This window comes from Rhodamnia argentea, chromosome 6 (genome assembly GCF_020921035.1).
Source record: "Rhodamnia argentea isolate NSW1041297 chromosome 6, ASM2092103v1, whole genome shotgun sequence".
Taxonomy (NCBI): Eukaryota; Viridiplantae; Streptophyta; class Magnoliopsida; order Myrtales; family Myrtaceae; genus Rhodamnia; species Rhodamnia argentea.
In genome coordinates this window covers 19,355,291-19,376,962 of record NC_063155.1, presented here as the reverse complement: position 1 = coordinate 19,376,962, position 21,672 = coordinate 19,355,291, and the positions used below count along the sequence as shown (strand labels likewise).

The following is a 21,672-nucleotide window of genomic DNA, read 5'->3' as shown; positions in this document are numbered from 1 at the left end:
TAAAAATGAAATTGTAAAGAGCAGTATTTTCGTACATTCCTTATTGTAGACAACTTTATAGAACCATGCCTTTCGGTGGATTACAAATTATGAATCGCTTACATGCAAATAAGAATATGGTTGATGTCCGTGTTATCCTGACTTAATTAATAATTGTATTTTATTATGCTTAGCGCGTGGGGCGGGGCGATCTTTTGGTTTGGGTTCTGCTTTCGAAGGATTGTTTTCTTTTGGTTTTGAGATTTCTGCATGTTCGTATTACCTCTTTTTTTTTTCTCCCAAATTCGAGCTTGCTTAAAGGTTTCTGACTTTTGATCAGTGGATTCTTGCGAAGTAATCCAATGGCAATTGTGTCCTTGAGGAAAAGGGATGGGGTGCTTCAGGAACTAGGGAGGACAGAAGCTTATATCAAATGGTATGGATCCCGCATGGATTGAAATGTTTTCTTAGGCTTAGCACTTCGAGACTATCCATCATTTGGTGTGAGTTCTCCATGCATAGCCGAGTATAACTTATTAATCTCTGTTTGGTCTTGGCTATATTGTGTCAACCCATTCTTTTGTTTGTTTTTATCTCTTTTCAGCTTTCATGTATATGATGTAGACAAAAAGTGTCACAACGTATCCGTAAAGGCATGTGAGTTACTCTAATCATTTCATATCATTTCGATAGTCCCTTCTTTGGATTATAGCTAACATTGATTCTTTTTTCTATCTTCAGTTCCTTTTGGGTTTTTCCCCTCTGAATCTTATGTGTGAAGCCATCTGTTGTGCATAGCCTTTCCTTGATATACATGAACGATGTTTCCGATTGCAATTCTCCGTTCTATGTCACATTCTAGTAAATCTTCTTAGAGCTCCAACTCAGTATTATACGAAAATGGAGAATGTTTGGAGCAATATAAGGAGTGGTGGTCATAGATCGATTATCAAGTTTCTCCAGCTTGTATACTGGCTAATTTTAAAATGGCTATGGTGGATCAGCTAAAGTTTTGGGCATGTCCTGAAGTAAGGAATATATCAAAGAAAGATGCCCATCTATTTTCTTCTTTTGATGTTCAAGTGGGGTGGGACGACACTTTTCCGGAGTTATGGGCTTTAACTGTCTTGGAATCTCCGCATTGTAATGCCCATGGAAATAAGCAAAATTATTGCATTGGACGATCTTATGTTTGCTTTGGTATTTGGACGAATACTTCTTTTCATCCAAACGTCATTTTGGCACTTTTTTTCACCTCGTATGTGGACTCAATAAAGAAATGCTTCAAAATGCACTTATTAATGCCTAAAACAAAGAACCGAAAAGGAAAAAACAAAATCTTTAGTGGACCACACCACACATTTATTTATACAAAGCCAGGAAATTAGAGAATATTGCCGTTTGGTTGAGTTGAAGATACTAATGGGACAAATAATATTCAACACGAAGTTTGCAAAAAGTTGCCAGTCAAGGAGATGAGTACATAGCTCTTAAGAAAAGCATCGCTTAATAGTTCATTTTCATCGTGAAACCCTTGAATCTAACAGAAGTATCGATTCTTTCTTGGCTAATAACTCGGGCTAAGTGTCTAAGTTAGGAATAGTTTTAGTGCTCATTATAAAATCGAGAGCTGTCAACTGCTTAATTACATGCGTTTGCCTCTCTCTCTCTCTCATTGCCCCATTGCAAGAACTCAGCAAAGAATCCCTTCATCCTCTTAAGTCGTTTCAAGTTGAAGCTGAAGGTATCAAAACATCTTCCTCCGTTACGTTTTCTCTTCCATGAATTTTCCGTGGACTGCCGTTTTCTTCGCCCACTGAGTCCACATGTTTTTATGTTGCCGATATGTGCAGCTGCAGTTTATATTCTGGTGTTATCAGGACTAGTTTTGGCCTGCATTCCTCTCAATCCATATTCACAGGCAAGCCACCAAATCTCGGTTCCACTTGCATCCTTATAGAGAAGTCAACCTTGGTATGTGTGTCATTAAATATTAATCTTTTGGGTGCTATCAAGCCTGCTTCGCATTCACTCTTTTGTTGGTAATCTGGTTTGATTGATGCAAATACTGTCGAATATCTAAATTCGATCCTATCAACGATGCAAGAAAGTAATGGAAATTCACACAACACAAGAATTTACGTGGTTCGGCAGCGGAGATGTTCTGCCTACCTACGTCCACGGGGAAATGAGATCCGTTTCACTAATAACGTAGAAAAGTGTACAACCGCTCTTTCTCACACCCTCTCTATATAATATATACCTGTTTCGCCCTAAATATATATAGCGAAACCCTACATGGCATAAATTACAAAATTGCCCACATAGCCTAAAATATTTAATTTTCCTATAGAAATCATTTTATAACCGAACATAAAACGTCTCTGGTGGCTCGGGGGCGCTGCCCCCGCGACCCCCGCCCGGGCGGCCCCCTTGAACCCCCGCCCGCTCACCGGGGAGCGAGACCCCCGTGCTGTCCAGTTGTAGGGGGCCTTTTGGAACCGCCTCATAATCTCTTGAATAACAGAATACAAGACATCAACCTCAACAAATACATGCTAACCAAACTTCCTTGATTTGATGAGGAAAAAACAAAGTGTACCATATTTTATATTATTCCAACTTAATGCTTGTAAGGACCCAAAAAAAAAAAAAAAAAAACCTTAGTGCTTGTACTTTGTTATGCTTAGAACATGGAATCATGCTCACTTCAATCCAGTTGGTTGAGGCTTCGCCTATCTAACAACCTCGATGATGGAACATTGTCAAAAATCTACACATGATAAACGTAACTTTTTACAGGCCTAACCTATTATAATAAATTGGGGAAGAGGAATCAAGTATTTTAAAATTACAAATCAAGGTAAGATTGAGATATTTTGTGGTTGCTTGTGCGAGCTTCATCTTCACTAATGAGTAATGATACTAGAGACAAAAAGGATAGAAGAGCGAGGAGATGACTATGCTACAAAAGATTGTTGATAAAATCAGGTTTTAGAATATTTAGTCTGGTCAATCGGATGAATCAAACAGGTATACATCCATTCTTCTTAACGTGGTTGACTGTAGATCTTGAATTAGCTAATTAACATGGTGCGTTTATTGAAGTATAAAACATAGTTATGAGGAGAGGAGGTTGATAACCCTTGATTATTTAGGATGTCATCGTGCCATCCAATTTTGATAGGTGTGCATGAACATTTTCTCCTCCTAATAAACATGCACCTCTTTTTGAAAATTTTTGGGCTTATGAATTATAAATATCTCCAATCCTTTTCACCATAAATATTAGTGCGAGATTTTTTTTTTTATATTTATTCTCCGCTTCACATGTGCAATAGATATTCTCTGTCTCACTTGCGAGTCTATTAGACTGAGGCCAACCATTCCCATCCTCCTATTTTTGAGATTCATTAGAGCAATGCTGCAAAATGTACTCACTAATGCCAAAAATAAAAGCAAACTGGTCAGTAGGCCACATATTGGTTTTGCATGGCCTAATCTTCAAACCATTTTTTAGATAATCCTCTATTGAAGTACCTTCATTTTTTTCTATATTATTGTTCTTGAAATTTTACTATTCGTTTCCATTTTTCCCATTTCTCTTTGATAAAAATCATCTTGTTTTAAGTTTGGAATCATCAATTTTATGTTTCTTTTACTTTTTCACTAATGAAAAATATCACCTCAGCCTAACCTGTAAGCGCCGTTTACTGCATAGGAACAGTGGCCAAGAATGTTCGTCAAGAAAGAATTCGTGTTTTTATTTTTAATTTTTAATTTTTTTGACATATTTAGAAAGTGAAATCTATTTTTTTTTTATCTATATGATGTAACTACATGATTTTTTTTTTTTGTAACGGTGATAAGTGAAAATGGAACAATTTTAAAAATCCACATATTTTTTGTGTCTCTTTTTGACGGCCTAATCTATTATATTAATAGGGAAAAAAGAGTCTAATATGTTTCATTGTTTTATCAATTTGTTCTTCCTTTCTTTTCATGCATCGAGTGATTAGCTCTCTTCTCTCTTTAGTTTGCTTCGGTCCATTTGTTTAAGCAAAAACAAGGAGACAGAACAAGAGGGAAACAAAAAGGGCGGGGATAAGGAATTCCTAGAAAAGAAGGAGGAAATGGCCGGGAGTTTTTTCACCTCTGCTGCGGTAAACCTAGTTTCGAAACTTGGTGAGTACCTGTTCGCTCCAATTGGGCATCAATTTGGGTACGTCCTATGCTACAAGAGCTACGTCGAAGAGCTAAAAAATGGAGTCCAGGAGCTGGAGAGTGCAAGGGAAAGGGTGCAGCGCTCCGTCGATGAAGCCACGTACGATGGAAAGCCTATATACACTGATGTTCAGAATTGGCTGGGGAGTGTGACGAAGGCGGCTGAGGAAGCACAGCATATGTTAGAAAGTTGCGGAAGTGCAAAGAATGCTTGCTTCCGTGGGTGGTTTCCCAACCCATTGGTGCGCCATCCAATAGGCAGAAAGGTGAAGGAGACAACTAAAGTCATTCAAGGACTCCAGGAGAAAAGCCGGGCTAGTAACTTCAAGAAGGTCTACTATGAGAATACTCCGACAGGAATTGTCATTGCCACCACTTCCAATACAAGATCTGTTGACAAGAAAGAAGATACCCTGGAGTCGAGGGCTTTGATCATGGAGGATGTAATAAAGGCTTTAGCTGATGACAAGGTCCATGTGATTGGGGTGTATGGACCGGGTGGGGTTGGCAAGTCCAAGCTATTGGCGGACATCGAAAAGCGTGTGAAGGGAGAGAAGCTGTTCGACGAGGTTGCCGTGGCAGACGTATCACGCAGTCCAGACCTAAAAAGAATCCAGGGAGAAATCGCTGATGCACTGGGCCTCAAGCTAACGAATGTGGAAACTGCTCGTGGGAGAGCAGAACGTTTGCGTGAGAGGTTAGAGTATCATCCTAAGAAAAAAATTCTCATCCTTTTAGATAATTTGTGGAAGAAGCTCGAGTTGAAGGAAGTTGGAATCCCTTGCGGAGATGATAATAAAGTAAGGGGCTGCAAGCTATTGCTAACGTCTAGATATCGAGATGTTTTGCGTGATGACATGGGCTCCGACCAATTATTCCAACTCGAAGGGTTAAAGCATGGAGAAGCACGGAGACTTTTTCAAAGTACAGTGGGAAACAGAGTTTACGATCCTGATATTGAACCCTTCGTAGATGGAGTGGTTAAGAATTGTAAAGGCTTGCCACTTTTGCTCGTTTCGCTGGCAAAAAGGTTGAAGCACGGAGATTTAGCAGCATGGAGGAATGCTTTGACCAATACTGAAGGGTCGGATGTAAAATCACTCGTGGAGCTCAATTACAAAGACTTAAATGACGAGAGGATCAAATCAGTGTTCTTGGTTTGTGCTCTACACTCTGGGAGAATTTGGCTGAGGGATTGCCTTGTCTATTGCATGGGTTTAGGTCTATATGAAAAATTCAGCAAGACAATCGAAAACGCTAGAGATAGGTTGGTGATGGATCTACAAACCCTGCGGGACTCTTCTTTGTTACTAGATAGTGATGACAAGGAATGGTTCAGAATGCATGACGCATTTGTTGACGTTGCCATCTCTATTGCTTCCACAGAATGGAACGCCTTGGTCGGGACGAAGGGTGATGAATTTAACAAATGGTCAGAGGATGAGCTCAGAAAATGCACAGCGATATCCTTGCATCGGGTTGGCGTTGAGGAGCTTCCAGAAAAATTGGACTGCCCAGACTTGAAAATGCTTCTATTAACCGAACGCAAACAGTCTGTTAAAATTCCCCAGTCATTTTTCAAATCTATGGAGAAGCTCCAAGTCTTGGACATTACTGGCTTATCCTTCACCTCTCTGCCTTCGTCGATTGAGCTCCTTGGAAACCTCAAGTCCCTATGTCTTGATCAGGGCCATCTAGAGGATGTGACTGTTCTTGGAAAGCTGAAAGGACTGCAGTCCCTAAGTTTCATCCACTCTACAATTGCTCGGCTGCCCAAAGAAATAGGCGAATTAACGAAATTGAGATTTTTGGACTTGAGGGCGTGCACTAGGCTCAAAGTTATCGAACCTGGTTTACTCGGAAGCTTGGTTAATTTAGAGGAATTGTATATGGAAAACAGTTTTGATAAGTGGGAGGCCGAGGATGAAGCACCCCGAAGCAACGCTAGCCTCGCTGAGTTGAAGAATATGAAAAAGTTGAGCACATTGTCCATTGCCATTCCTCATTCTGCCAATCTCTCAAGGGACCTGCCATTTGGGAATCTGAACGAGTATAAAATCCAAATTGGGATTGTTTGGGATTGGTCGAGCACATACAAAGAGTCTAGAATTATAAAGCTCATGCTGGATTCAGGCAATCTTCTTCTTGAAGAGTGGGTGCAGAAATGTTTGTCGAGAACGCAAGATCTACACTTGGATGGACTGCAAGATGGCAACGATACCATTCACGATTTGTGTGCTGAAGGATTTCAGGCATTGAAGCATCTACACGTACAAAATAGCCCCTCGTTTCACTTTGTTGTCCACTCCACAGAGAATGTGCAGTGCATTGCATTTACAAGATTGGAATCTTTGTTTCTCGAGAATCTGAACAACTTCGAGAAGATTTGTTGCGGCTGTCTTGCCCCAGAATCCTTCAGCAAATTAAATTTTGTGAAAGTGGACAACTGCGGTGAAATCAAACATTTGTTTCCTTTGTCCATGACGAGAATAGTATCGCAGCTCGAAGAGATCGAAATAAGCAAATGCCACTTGATGCAACAAATTGTCGCAAATGCCGAGGCAGAAGACGGAGATCAAATAGATGATGTTCCCAAAGTGAAGTCATGCAATTTGCGTAGGTTGACATTACGAAACTTGCCAGAGATGACGAGCTTCTGTAAGACCATAGACCATTCGGTTGATTTCTTTGACAAGCAACAGGTATATAATTTCTTTTTGACATTTTGTGCTGGATATTATATTTGGGAGTCTAATAGGACGTATAAAGTCTGGATAAATTATTGGTTCTTGATGTTTAGCTTTTCGGAATAATTAAGTCAAACAATTATTTAAATTTTCAAAATGGAATTGCTAGGTGATATGTGAATACATAGAAACATTTATACGGTAGTTAATCACGTCTCACTCTATTTGTGTTATGTTGTCAACATTGGTAAAGAAGCACTTATTTTTAAATAATCCAGAAGTTTATCATTGCTTAATGGTAAAATCGGATATGTACACAGACATTTCTGGTTATATTCATACGTGGAAGGAAGTGCATACGACATTAATAATTTTATGACCTTTACTTAATAATGAATGGACATATGTAATTGTGGCAGGTGAATGGACCTTGGTGGAATTGTGGTTCATTAAATGAACTATTATGTGACTATAACTGAAAGCAGGACTAATTGGAATATAACATTCGGAATATAATATTCGATATGCCAAATTGTTAGTAGAATAATTATTTCTTTTGTTCCAATTCATGTAGGCTATGGGATTTTTTGTGATGACCAACTAACCAATTTTTTTATAAATAAAATTTGCCACATAAATTATAGGTAAATTAAATCCTTTACTGGAAATGACTTTAATGTACATATGGTGCTGTTGTGGTCAGTTCATGGATCTATGGCCAACCCTAGTTCTTACAGTACGAAGATTTTTTTCCCACTTTCGCCCGATGTGGCATATATTCTGCATTACATCTATGTTAGAAAATGACGTATCTTATAATGCTATGTATGGGACAACAAAATCTTCTTACTACTTTAGTATTTCTCTCATAATTGATAATAACTTTTTACTTTCACTTTTTCTATGAGGGATTTTCCTTTAATTACTTTGGAAGAAATGCCCGGCTTAATTCACACCTGCAAATCAACTAAAAGTATAGTTTTTCTCTGTTTGTCTATTTAGTTTTTTTTTTATTTTGGTAAAAGTAAGATATGTATTGAAAAAGCGCAGAATACAGACAGGCCTTCGCCGCACACCACCGAAGTGTCGCAAACAGTGTAAGGGCAGCTCGGGTAGAAAAGTTGTTTGTCCATTTAGTTCATGACTATTAAATAGAAAATAATTAGTTTGAGGTACTATGTAAAATCATAGTAAAAGACTAAAAAGTCAATTGAGCATATGCCATGAATTTAGAAAATTTAGGAAGAAAGCACAAAATCTGAGTATAAGTCCAATAACCTCAATAATTCAGGGACTATAAATTCTCTCCTATTGATGATGCTCAATAAAGTCCAAATACATAACAGCTAAATGATAAGTAATTTTAAATTTGATAAATGTTAAAGAAGGATAAGGTAGAATACAAAAATCAGTACTCCACTTTTTCACATTAACTTTAAATCTGTGGTATGAGATTATTTTCCGTGTTGTTATTTCACATGTAACCCGTATCTCTAGCTACAAGCATTATTATGAGTGTGGGTTTATTCACCTTTTGCAGCTAATAAAGCTACAAAATTTGGAAGCCATAACCATTGAAAGATGCCAATTAATACGAGGAATATTTGACGTGGAAGGACCGACAGTTAGTGGGGAAGTTGAGATTCCATCACGACTTAGAGAATTGACCTTGAATGACTTGCCAAGTTTGGGTCACATATGGAACAAAGATCAACGAAGAACATCATATTTCCAAAACTTAAGGACACTGAAGGTACAAAACTGTGAGAACCTGAGGTTTCTTTTTTCTTCTTCCATGGCTAAAGCACTGGGGCAAATAAAAGAAATAGAAATAGCAAGTTGTGAGCTACTGGAGGAAATTATTGGTGTGCAAGAAAAAGACTCGGATGAAGCTGCAACCACTGCCACTTTAGAACTCCCTTTGTTAACATCCTTGTCTCTTGAGAAATTGCCAAATCTCAGGACATTCTCTTATGGAAAGCATTGTATTCACTGTCCATCCTTAACAAGGCTGACCATATCTGGATGCCCCAAAATGCGGACACTCTCTTCATTTGAAGGAAAGCAAAAGTTGATGACAGTTGATATAGATTTACAACAAGCGGTTGGTCATATCAACTCTAGCTTGTTATTGCCTGTGTTCTTCAATGAAAAGGTAATAAGCATCTACAGTTTTTCTGTTAACAATTCTTCCAGTTCTAGTTAGTGAAGCATTTTAATAGAAACTCGATCACTATTCTGTACCAAAGTTTAGCAGTGTGGATTAAAAAAACTAACTTATTGTTCAGTTATAAAAATGTCCCCAAGTTTTCGGCATGTAAAATTCTGTACCGCTTATCCAATGGTTTTATGCAGGTTCATTTTCCAAGCTTGGAGGAATTGAAGCTTTCGTCCATGTGCGAAGTAAAGAGGATATGGCCCGATCAACTCCATGGACAGTCCTTCCGCAAACTCGAATCCCTCACCATCAGACTTTGTGAAAATCTATTACATGTTTTTCCATCGAATTCATTGGATAGGTTGCACAAGCTTAATAAAATTGAGGTGGTCGAATGTCCCTCCTTGGAAGCATTATTTGAACCGATAAGTCTCGGGCTTGAGAAAAGGCGAAAGCCATTGGTCCTGTCCGCATTAAAAAAATTGAAGCTGTTGAACCTATCAAGGCTGATAGACATTTTGAAGATTGACTACAAAGTAACCTTGGCATTTCCTAGTCCGACGGAAGTGAACGTGAGCCATTGTCAAAGTTTACCATATCTCTTCTCAAGTGCCACGGCCAGAACTCTTGATAAACTTGCAGTGCTTGATGTTTCCTGCTGCAATAACCTGCGAGGCATAATTGCGATGGAGGAAGGAAAAGGAAATATTATAGAGAGTTTGAAGTTCCGTCATTTAAGCAAACTCAAGCTTGGTGACCTTGAGAAGTTGATTAGTTTCCGCTCGGTGAGTTGTGCCGGTGATGGGTTACATCCTCTATTTGATGAGAAGGTATCATATATCATCCCAATTATCTCATCTGTTATTTTAATCTATTTTTTAAGCTTTGGCCCTAAGCAATTTTGTGTATTTCCGCTTTATCTCTATACATTTGTAGCTTGCATTTCCAAAGTTAGAGGAAATACACATCAAGGGAGTTCAACAAGAAGCAATATGGAATGATAAAATCCTTGTGGAGTCCTTTTGCCGTCTAAAGGTCCTTGAGGTGAAGCAGTGTCGCAATTTAATGAATGTGTTTCCTTCACTCATGTGGAAGAGGTTGCTTCACTGTATGGAGTCCTTGACAGTTGAGAAGTGCCCATGTCTGAGAAACCTTTTTACAATGTCTATGGCAAAAGGTCTGGGTCAACTCCAATATCTTGGTCTCCGTGGTTGTAGAGAGATGGAGTACATTGTTGCTAAAGAAGAGGAGAAGCCTGAAGAAGTAGTCGACAAAATTGTAATTCCTCAACTTGTCACTTTATATCTTCACAACATGCCAAAACTCAGAAGTTTCTGTGAAGGGAAGCATATTTCAGAGTGGCTCTCCTTGAAAGATTTTACAGTTCAAGATTGTGAAGCTGTGGAGGTGGTTCTTGGAGATGCCAATTGTAGAAAACTAGAGGACAGCCTTACGACACAGCAGCCACTTTTACTCGTCGAAAAGGTTGGCACTCGTTCTTTTTCAATGACATATCTAATTTGTTGTCCTGATGGTTTGCACTAGACAATGTAAGGGTCTGTGAAGTCACTTATGCTAACTTATGATTTCCTTTTACAAATCTTTGACCTTAAAAAGAAACATCTCAAAGCTACTTCTTTAATCTAAACATGTCAACAAGTATATCAGAACTTTTTCATAATTTTCAAAAACTTAATATTTGTACGTTTCCTTTTTAATTTTTTAGACTAATATGCCGTTTGTCAATATTGTAGCTGAAGTAAAAATATTAATGAGAGGCTAAGCTTCAATTTACAACTTTCAAGTAATCACGTAAGATTAAGGGTTAAATGACGTTATGAGTACCAAAAATTGTGTTGCTTCGGCACTTAAGTTCTAAAAACATTTTGCATACATTTAAGTCGTAATATTTGCAGAATTTATGCATTTCAAGACTTGTTAAGTCCGTCCCTTTTTTGTAGATAAAAATCTGCACCCTTTTATCATATTTGCAGTCCTACGTGGTTATTAACGCGGTGATGGATCTTCCTCAAGCACAAAGGGAGCCGTTTCACTATTGCCACGTCGGAAGAATTGAACAAAAAAATTAAAAAATACAAAAAAAAAAAATTAGAAGAAAAAAAAAATCTGCACTAATATGAAACTGAAAAAGGAAAAAGGAAAAAAAAAAGTCTGGCGAGAGACCGCCAATCAAAGGGGGAAGGGCTGCATAGGGAGCAAAACTACTACTTCCCTTCCTGCCGAGATCACGAGTTTGCCATCTTGTGAATGATCACTAGGAGAAATTACATTCCACCCACAAGCAGAGTCCTTATTTAACTCTTCAAGATATTGAGAATACTTATGCATGCGGTTGGCATAGTTTTCACGCCTTCCTTACATCTCTTTTGATTCAATCTGTTCAATTCTTACCAAAATTGTTGAAATGTTCTCTCAGATCATTAAAATTGTTTAACCTCTACAAGATTGGTAAGGATTTATAATAATCATAATCATGACAATAGTCGTATTACTTCAGACAGTCAAAATTACTAGAATAACACGGTAATCATAATAATAGTAATTTCCATATCAATCGACGTAATGATCTTGATAATCCCTACACTTTTCGAAGTTCGATCTATTGGACTTAATAAATATCACATGATTATTCAAAGGGAAAATTAAACCAAACATAAAGTGGCTCCAAAACAATGTTTCATGGGGGAGAAATTTTGAAGTGGAATATCCACGAAACATTGGTTTGTGCTAATTGGTTTTTGTTTTGTCATTATCAATACCTAATAATGCACCAACTATATTTTTTTTAAGTGGTTCAAAGAAATGGAAGAGTATGTTGGCTATTGTATACTAGTGTGTTGTAATGAGCGGAATCTAAGATAGACTAAATTTGAGGTTCATGGGAAATGTATGACTTGCGAAATGATTATGCTTGTCTAACTAACGTGGTTATGGGATTATGCTGCTGCTCAAAACATAATGCTTGATATGGAGATGAATATTTGCTTTCTACTTAAAAATAATATGATAGGAGAATGGATTTTAGGGGGTGGCATCTGCTGAAAGGAAAATAACGTGGGTCTAATCTGTTTTTTCTTTTTATTCTACCAATAATGACTATCCAGCTTGTTCCAGAACGTTTATACTATCAATAATGTTTATCCAGCTTGTTCTTAAGGAGAACGGAGAATCCGCTCAATTAATTAAATTGAAAAATTACAGGTTGAGTTTCCTGATTTGGAGTTGATAAAGATCTCGCACATGGATAATGTGGAGAAGATATGGGTTGATGATCTTGCTCCAAATGCCTTCAGCAAACTCAAGACGCTGGTAGTGGAATATTGTGAGAAACTTTCATCCATATTTTCATCTTATGCTATGCTCACTAGATTTCAAAATCTAGAGAAGATAACCGTGACCAATTGTGAGTCCTTAGAAGTGGTATTTCACGTCCAAGAGTTCAATTTTAGCGGAGCTCATTCTACAAGAACTTTTCAATTGAGAGAATTAGTTTTGGTGCGGCTCCCAGAAATGGAACATGTGTGGAGTGGACTTCCTCAGGAAGGTCTTACCTTTGGACACTTACGACGCATGACGGTTGTCGAGTGTGAGAGTCTCGAAAGTTTATTTCCAAGTTCGGTGGCAAAAAGTATGACACGGCTTGAAGAACTTGCAGTATGGAATTGTGGGGTGGAGGAAATCATAGCGGAGGAAGACGGAGAAGTAGGGATGAGCGCAAGTGATCTCTTCTTTCCACAATTGACCAAACTGATGTTATGGGATTTACCGAAACTAGGAAGCTTCTGTCGCGTTAGTCATACTTCAACATGGCCGCTCTTGAAGGAGTTGCAAGTGATACACTGTGGCAAAATGAGGTCAATTTCATTCGCTAGTGAAATCCAAAGCTACCAAGATGGTACTACCAGCGAGAACCGCCCTGCATTTTCTTTCGAAAAGGTACAATCCTTTATCCTAGCTCTCTATGTCTGTCTTCGTTGGTTTATGTGCATACCTCTTGATATTTTTTCATGGACATTTGTAATTGAAATTGTCAAATATTTCTTGCTTACTAATACTCACCAGACTTGTCAATTGCTTAAGAATTCGAAGATTGATTAAAGTTAATTCCTAGTTATTACTTTGAAAAGAAATTATGTAATCAACTTGCATGGACAGTTTAATCCGACATCTTGCATGGACAATTACTGAAATGGAAGGACATTCTAGTTATTATGGCAATGGCTTTGCTATTGGGCTTTTTTTTTTTTGGTCTAATTAAACGGATTCCAACAGCTCTTTCCACGCTTGGAGACATTGAGATTAGCAAGGGAGGATGTTGCGACGTTGCAGCAGATTCGTTACATCTTTGGCAATCTCAGAGGGCTACATTTGTCATGCTACCATGATGTCAATGTCGCTTTTCCCTCCAACTTCCTTCTCCATAGATTCCCCAATCTAGAATCGCTTTATGTGGATTGTAGTTCCTTTGAGGATATATTTCCAGAAGATGCTTTTGGTTCTGGATATGGGGGAGCCACTCCCAGTGGAGGACTAATTGACATGCAAAACCCTCTCAAGGCACTAGGAAATTTGAAGCACCTTTTGCTGATGGACTTACGGTGCCCGAGGCGAGTCTGGAAAGATGGCTCCTTGATGGCTGAAATCCTCAAACAGATTGAAGTTATGTACGTTTGGAAGTGCCCAAGTTTATCAATCGTGTTTCCATCCCGCACTTCATTCCGGCGATTGACGCAATTAGAAGTAAAGGATTGCGCTGGTCTAGTCCATATGGGGACTTGCTCAGCAGTGACAAGTCCGGTGGTGCACCTTACTGTGCTAATCCTAAAAGATTGTGGTGCAATGGAAGACGTGGCAACGGATGATGGAAATGGAGTGGAGGAGATTTCCTTCCCCAAGCTGCGACAGTTGACACTTGAAGGTTTACCAAGCCTTGAGAGCTTCTCCCCCACGAATTGCGCTTTCACATTCCCATCGTTGGTGCTTATTATTGTGAAGCGGTGCCCCAAGATGAATATATTCTGCAAGGGTGCCTTGAGGACACCACAACTAGATAAAGTCCTCCTCTCCGCCCAAGATCGTGAAGGGCGTTGGGAGGGCAACCTCAATACCACCATTCAAACCTTATCGACATGAAATGATCCACACCGAATTCAGTAAGATAAATCTGTGTGCCTAATCATCATGTCTCGCTGAACCCGATGTCAAAAGGAAGAAACTTGCCTTCTCCGAGTTTTATGTTGGCTCATATGAAGTCGGTTTTTCTTCAAATATGTTTGGTGTGTTTTAAACGGAATCGCAGCATAATTCGAATATTAGGGGCTAATGGGCACTTACCAATGCATTCTAGCTGTTTGATGAATTGCTTAGTACTTACTCGGTGGGGGAGGATGCTGTGATGCTACGGCATTACATCTTTGGCGATCTCAGAGACTTATTCTTGGGATGCTACCTTGATGAAAATGTCACTTTTCCCTACGATTTCCTTCTCTAAAGATTCCCTAATCTAGAAAATTTTGTTGTGACCTGTAGTTCCTTCGAGGATATATTTCCAGAAGCTGCAGTTGGACATGATGGAGCCATTCTCAAGGCACTTGGAAATCTGAAGCGACTTCGGCTGGATAACCTGTTAACCTAGAAGTTTCTTGGGAGTTCAAGACCATTTGGATGATCATAATTGCAGGCCTTACATTTATTAAAGGGGAAGAAGTCCAGGAATCCGAATAAGCACATGACCTTCAAACAGCGCACCACAGCCTACATAGAGCCGGTCACACTAGATGTTTTCATCTCCAAGCGCTTCGTCTCAACTTAACTCCCTCATAGAGTTGCATGCAAACAAGTCCCTGTTAAAATTTATCTTGACTGATCTTTCCTCCTCGGGCATGATCTTGTTTACATATTTGAAATTTTTTAGAGAATATGCAGGATGGAGTGTTGGTTCTTTTGCTTTGCTGGTTATATATAGTTAATAGTGACTGTTTGTTTGATAATAGCGGATTCAGATTTTGTTGTCGCATTGTCGAAACATTTACCTTGATTCTTGGAGAAGCATTGTGATGAATACCATAGCTTCATTTAGATTTCTCCAATTTCACAGTGTCGATATTGACTCCAGCTTTTGAAACATTATGGATGTCCATACCAGAATGGTTAGTTTCATTCGTCTGCTTTTAGCGGACAATTGTTCACATGATTTGGTCCATAGATCTTGACAGTCATAAGTACTATCATCACATGGATTGTCAAGTAATATTCTACTCAAGTTAGTTTACTTGTCAACTAATCAATTGTTTTACTTCAATTGGTAACATAGATATAACCTTTCCAGTCATCCCCGAACCACACACTTTCAATTGGGCTTTGGCTCTAATACAATTATGTCACGTCCAGGTCCCACTTGTCAATGATATTGTCTACTTTGGGCCAAAGTTTGCATAGTTTTGTTCTTCCGGCATCACCCAGAAAAGGTCTCGTTGCAAGTTAAGGACTAATGCCACACATATATAGCACTTCACCTCACTACACCCAGGCGATATTCAATTCAATTAATCCCTATTCCCTTCGTCATCCTAGAAGCCGACTAGGAGCTGCTCCTTATACATGCCCCGTAGCCGCTGTGACCACTTCCCGCCATCATCGACCCTGGATATCTAGAACGTACTTGCCTCATGATGGGGATGCGCCTTTAGTTGATAAGCCCCAAGAAAATCAACAAAGGCAAAGGACGACCGGAAAAGTTTCTGTAATGACGGGGAAGGGAAAGGCAAGATGCAAACCCCCTTACTTGTTTGATAATTGAAGTACGTATATAATTCAAGGATGAAATTTCATTTAAGGAGGATAGATTGTAATATTAACATTTTTATTTTTATTAGGTCAAAAGCGGTGGGACCTGCAAAAAATAGAACAACAAAAAAAGAAAACGTTACAATCACTGCAAAAAAACGAGGATTTAGCCATGGAAAATTAGCGACGAAAAAAATTAGTAGCTAATTTGCGACGAAAACAAAATTCGTCGCTATTTGCGACAAAAATAGCGACGAAAAAAGTCGTTGCTAATTAGCAACAAAAATAGCAACGAAATTATATTCGTCGCTAATTGGCGACGAAAATAGCGACGAAAAAATATTCGTGGCTAAATTGGCAACTAAAATAGCGACGAAAAAAAAATCGTCACTAATTTGCGACGAAATTAGGGACGAACAACTTTTTCGTCGCTAAATTAGCGACGAAAAAGTGATTCGTCGCTAATTTAGCGACGAAAAAGTGATTTGTCGGTAAACCAACTTTTGTAATTTAGCGACGAAAAAATAGTTCATCGCTAAATTAGCGACGAAAATCCATTTCATCACAAAATTTGCGACGAAAGGGACTTTTCGTTGGTAAATTATAGATGTTTTTTTTGTCGATAAAGTCCACCAACATCTTTTCTGCATTAATTTATACAATTAACGACGAAATTTGCAATTCTCATCAGATTACCACGTTCTACTATAAATAATTCAAGCAAATACTTGGGTAAGTGTTTTTAACATGGTTATTTTTTTTTCAATTTCAAAGTAATTGTCTTGTCACATACAAAATTTAATTTTTAGAATTTTATGGTCTTAATTAAGAGTATTAAACATTAGATATGATATTTTTAATATTTTATAAATCTTTAATTCATATGCGGGCACAATGCAAAAAGATAGGGCTTGAATGTATAATAAAAACTTACCTTAACATCGAGGATTGGACGATGAGTTTTGTACTAAGTTGAAACAGACTTCGGACTTTGCTCCCAATTACAAATCATTCTCAATTACATTGTTGCTATTGATCCTAATTACAAATCATTATCTATTTCCAATTATCTTGGTCGATTTCTATGTTGTTGGATAATAAGATGGTGCTTGTGCTCATTTCTATTTTTATGCTGATGGTCGATGGCGATACATTTTAAGAAGTTTCAGATTGTGACATCTTCTTTTAAGGCATTCAGGAGGCTGATGTTGCTATTTCTGTCCTTGGTGAGATGGAGTATGGATAATCTGTTAGAGAATGAGATCTTTTTTTTAGGCAAGATGAGTTCTTTTTCCGATGAAGATTGTTTCGTCACTAATTTAGCGAATTCTTTTGAATTCTATAGAATATAATTCATTGCTAATTTTAAGAAGCTTTAGATTGTTTCCATTTTTCGTTGCTCATTTAGCGACGAAATTTCCAATATGATAAAATTCCATATTCGAATTATTTTGAATTCTATTTTTTCAAAACTAAAAATAGAAAGAAAATATTTAATAATAAATAGAATAAATAAAAATTTGATAAATTAAGAAATTGAAAATATATGAAAATAGAATATGAATAAAAAAATATTCAAGTTAGCGATGAATTCATTTTTTTCGTCAAATTAGCGACGAAAGAAAAATTCGTAGCTAATAGAGTATGAATAAAAATAAAAAAGAATAGCGACAAATAAACTATTTCGTCACTAAATTAGCCACGAAACAAATTATTAGTTGCTAAATTAGCGACGAAAAATCGAGTTTGTCGCTAAATTAGCGACGAAAGAAATATTCGTCACTAATTGAATATGAATAAAAATAAAAAGAAATATTCAAATTAGCGACAAATTCATTTTTTCGTCGCTAAATTAGTGACGAAAAAACGAATTTGTCGCTAAATTAGAGACGAAAGAGTGATTCGTCGCTAATATAATATGAAAAAAATGAAAAAGAAAAATATTCAATTTAGCCACGAAAAATAGGTTCGTCGCTAATTTAACGACGGAAAGTTTATTCGTCGCTAATGGAATATGAATAAAAATAAAAAATATTCAAATTAGCGACGAATTTGTTTATTTATCGCTAATTTAACGACGAATATACATTTTCGTCGCTAATTTAGCTACAAAAATATGGTTTCGTCGCTAATTTGGCGACAAAAACATGGTTTCATCGCTAAAGTCCCCAAACAAATCCCATTTGCCGCGTTCTTTCTTTTCCTTTTCCCTCTTCATCCCCAACCTTTTGACCCCGCGCCTCAACTCCCTCCTCTCGCGGCGCTTCACATCTCTCAAGTCCATTAACCTCAGCCCCTTTCACGGCAATTCGTCCTTCGTCCGTTATTGCCTCATCCGTCCAACTTTGAGAGAGAAGTAGTAAATGGGCAAAGGAGGCATGTCTCGCGAGGATGGTGAAGAAGAGAACACGGCTACTTGGCTCGTTGGTTTCAACACCCTCAAGATCCAAGCTTTCACTCTCCCTCCACTTGGTCGTAAGCTCACAATCTCCTTTTGACGCACCGCTTTTGTTTCTCTTGGAATTTCCAGTGTCAGTGTTAATATTCACCTCTTCGCTTGTGATGGTGTTAATAGTTATTTTTGTGTGCTCTGTCAATCCTTTTGGTCGATTTCTTGATGACCCGTGTGTGGGATTTTGGATTAATCTGTGCCTTTTTATGTGCAAATAGGCCTCCATGAGGTCAGAGTCAGGATGAAGGCTGTTGGTATATGTAGGAGTGATGTTCACTATCTGAAGGTTACGGTTTTATAACTCTAATCTGTTTGCTTTTTGCCCCTTCTGTTAGTGATAGTCTATGGGCTAAGGCTCGGGATGGTGACTTGCTTTTATGTCGATCGCACAAAATAAGGTTGGGAAAAGGAAGAAAAAAGGACTGGTTGGCACACAGACAAGGTTCTGATGAGTAACAGATGGGGATTTGATTTCTTAAAGGGCTTCTCGATGAGAGAGGGCATTTTAGATTCTGGTTAGTTTAAAAAAAATAATGATCGATCCAACTTGGTTTAGGGATAACTTATTATGTTTAGCTTTTGTCAACTACAAAATAGTTGTCGCTTTTGCTGTTGAATGTCATTCATTATTGCTTCATCTGTGCATTTTAGTAGCCACACAATCTGCTGCAAATTAGCCAAACATCTCTTAACTCGGTCTTATTATCGTTCTCCTTATTCTTGCTGGATTTTGTGCCAAGCTTTTAATGTTCTACGAACCAATGGAGTCAATGTCCAGATGATCTCTCAAGGAGCTTCCTCTTTGTTTTGTTTTGTTTTGTTTGTTTAATACTAACAAGATCAAATGCTTTTGGACATCTGTAATGCCCCTGTCATATGCGAATTATATTGAACAACAGGCCCATTTGCTTGAAAAATGATGGTGTTGCTTTGACAAGGTCATTGGCCAAGGACACCCATCAGTCCTCCAATGCCATTAATTTGGTGGCACTCAACTCTGGAAAATCTGGTTATTTTCTTTGATATTGATTTTGAATATCTATTGCCGAGTCTCTGCCGTGTCTAATATTGATTCCTGGTTTATTTTTCATCCCAGAGTCTCCTCGATGGTTGGTGTGAAATCTTGAACGGTCTTTTCCATACTTAGTTCGTTGTTTTAACCCACCTTTATTCGTTGTTTTCTTATGTTACTCTTCTGCTTTATGTTCTTTGGAATGGAAAATGCTGTAGGCCAAAATGGGTTGGACCAAAGAATTTGTAGCCTCTTTGCAGATCCTACGAGGATTTGATACTGATATATCCATTGAAGGATGAGATCAAGGTATGGAAAAGCTTTTCCAACTTGAATATTAGGATGCAACAAATGTGTGCCATCCATGCTGTTCTTTGAGCCTTTTTAACTGCAAAAGAACTTGAGATAGTTGGATAATTATGATGGAACTATTTGTGTTTCAACTCCTCTCTGTACAAAGCAGAATCAATTGTGACAAATTGTATGCTTCACATAGAGTTTTGTTGCATCAACAAACAAAGGAACAACAATTGGGTTTGGAGAGCTCAAGCAGAAAAGATATTGGTTTCCTTTAACGGTACATGTTTCACTTGAATATATCTTGATCTCTATTATCTCATACCTTGACATGTTGTCCTTTCTTGTATCAAATATATGTGTGGCAGGTAGGTATTGGACTACTTATGCTCCGGCAACTCAGTGGCATCAATGGGGTATTATTCTATGCCACCATAATCTTTGAAAGCGCAGGTGGCTACTGATTTTGTTGCATTGCTATTTCATTTAATGAGAGCAAAGAAGTGAATTTATTAGAACCTGCAAGTTTAAACCTCTCTTTCTTCGATGTTACTGCTAAGGATTAAGCTGAAAACTATTCATTATGCTCTTCTGTCCAAAAATATTTCAATTGTCTGTACCTTTTCTAATCGAGGACGTAGATGTTAGCATCTTCGGTCTTTTCTCGTGTGCTATTCTGCATGTCTTGAATGGTATTTCTACCCGTACCAATGGTGCTTTTCAAGTAGGAGGTGATATACAAAGTATGTCTCTGAAGGATCTGGTCGAGATTTTGTTGTAAGGCTGGACGTCTGCAGGTTTTTATGTGTGCTAGGCAAATTGATCTTGTTTTATTATGAATGCAATGACATGTTAGTATAGGCCAAAAATAGGCAATATGATAAAGGCATAAAGGGTGTGTAAGTGTAACACATGAGTGTAACCCATTTATGATAAAGGCATAAAGGCAAGTTCTTTGGTCATGTATTAGGATATGATTGGTTCAAAGGGGGAACAACTGTTAATGTCCTTTTAACGTTTTGTTGTGGTCGGGCTGTCCTACATACAATATGCCCTCCACTGTGCCACCATCCATGTCCTCCGAAGTCAGTTTAAATCCAGAGAAGACCTCTCTGCACTCAGGAGGTCAACCATCTTCATGCAAAAGGAAGGGTCCAAACGCTTCCATGGATTGGCAAAGAAAACTCGCACTCTTTCATCCTCAAGCTGGTTGCTTGACCAATGTAGGTGTTTCTAAGAAAAGTATGGTGCTTATAATCAATCTCAATGTCGTTCTCACTACAAGTATTTTGCAGCTGCAGGTGTCATTAGACAGTCAATTGAAGGCCAGAACCGATCAAGGAAATGCTAATCTTTCCGGGTTAGAGCAAAGCTTAAGCCAGAAAAGTGTGATCAGTGGTTCAGTGGTTCAATGGTTCAAAGGTCTAGTATCATTAAGAGGTTGTTCAATCAGCCTTTGCCGTGTACTCCAAATAAATCATCAGTTCCAAAAATGCCGCCATAAGGGATTTCTTTTCCAATTGAAGTGTCTTCAAATGGGGGCTGCAGTAACAATACCACACCTGAAGAGGTTTACCCAACTCGCTGCACTTGTCTGTTAGAGATGGCATTGTTGCGATACTTAAGAATCTACGTTAAGTGAATGGTAGATGAATAGTATTTTGTTTTTTCAGAAACTCTCTCTTTCAGTGAATGGTAGATGAATGTATTTTGTTTGCATATTATTATAATATTTAGATCTTGCTTTATCAATGTTAAATACAAATTCTAGAAATTAATTTTGTTTTTAATTATATTTAAAATTGAAAATTAAAAGAAATCATTTTATTATACGATCACAAATTATAAAAGTTCGTTGCAAAATTCGCCCCATGCCTGGTCGTCGCAAAATTCATGGCTGAACAAATTTCGTTGTCAAATTTATCCCTGAATAATATTCATGGCAAAAAAAAAATTGTCAAATCAAATTTAGCGACGAAAAATTGATTTCGTTGCTAATTTTGTCACGAAAAATTCAGCAAAATTCATCGCTAATTGACTTTTGTGACGAATTTTG

At 37.9% G+C, this 21,672-nt stretch overlaps 3 protein-coding genes across 3 annotated transcripts in view; all 3 read left to right on the top strand.

Annotated features, from left to right (window-relative positions):
• The window catches only part of LOC115751677 (protein BONZAI 3-like), a 1,030,407-nt gene that overhangs the window by 13,406 nt on the left and 995,329 nt on the right, over positions 1-21,672 (top strand). The gene's annotated exons all lie outside the window — the stretch shown is intronic.
• LOC125315352 (disease resistance protein At4g27190-like) lies at positions 4,046-9,456 on the top strand. The gene is given in 4 exon segments (XM_048279860.1): positions 4,046-6,905; positions 8,431-8,737; positions 8,740-9,045; positions 9,246-9,456. Coding segments are annotated over 3 exon segments (3,141 nt in total). The 5' UTR covers positions 4,046-4,112; the 3' UTR covers positions 8,781-9,045; positions 9,246-9,456.
• Positions 8,926-14,202, top strand: LOC115734370. Its single transcript, XM_048280725.1, has 5 exons — positions 8,926-9,045; positions 9,246-9,878; positions 9,985-10,533; positions 12,271-13,005; positions 13,342-14,202. The coding sequence occupies exons 1-5, from the start codon at positions 8,926-8,928 to the stop codon at positions 14,200-14,202; spliced, it is 2,898 nt and encodes a 965-aa protein (XP_048136682.1).

What these genes read in the sequence shown, in the direction of transcription:
- LOC115734370 (XM_048280725.1), top strand. Translation starts at nt 8,926, where the DNA reads ATGCGGACACTCTCTTCATTTGAAGGAAAGCAAAAGTTGATGACAGTT. An exon ending in CTGTGTTCTTCAATGAAAAG is followed by an intron (nt 9,046 to 9,245) that starts GTAATAAGCATC and finishes GGTTTTATGCAG; the next exon opens with GTTCATTTTCCAAGCTTGGA. An exon ending in CTGCATTTTCTTTCGAAAAG is followed by an intron (nt 13,006 to 13,341) that starts GTACAATCCTTT and finishes GGATTCCAACAG; the next exon opens with CTCTTTCCACGCTTGGAGAC.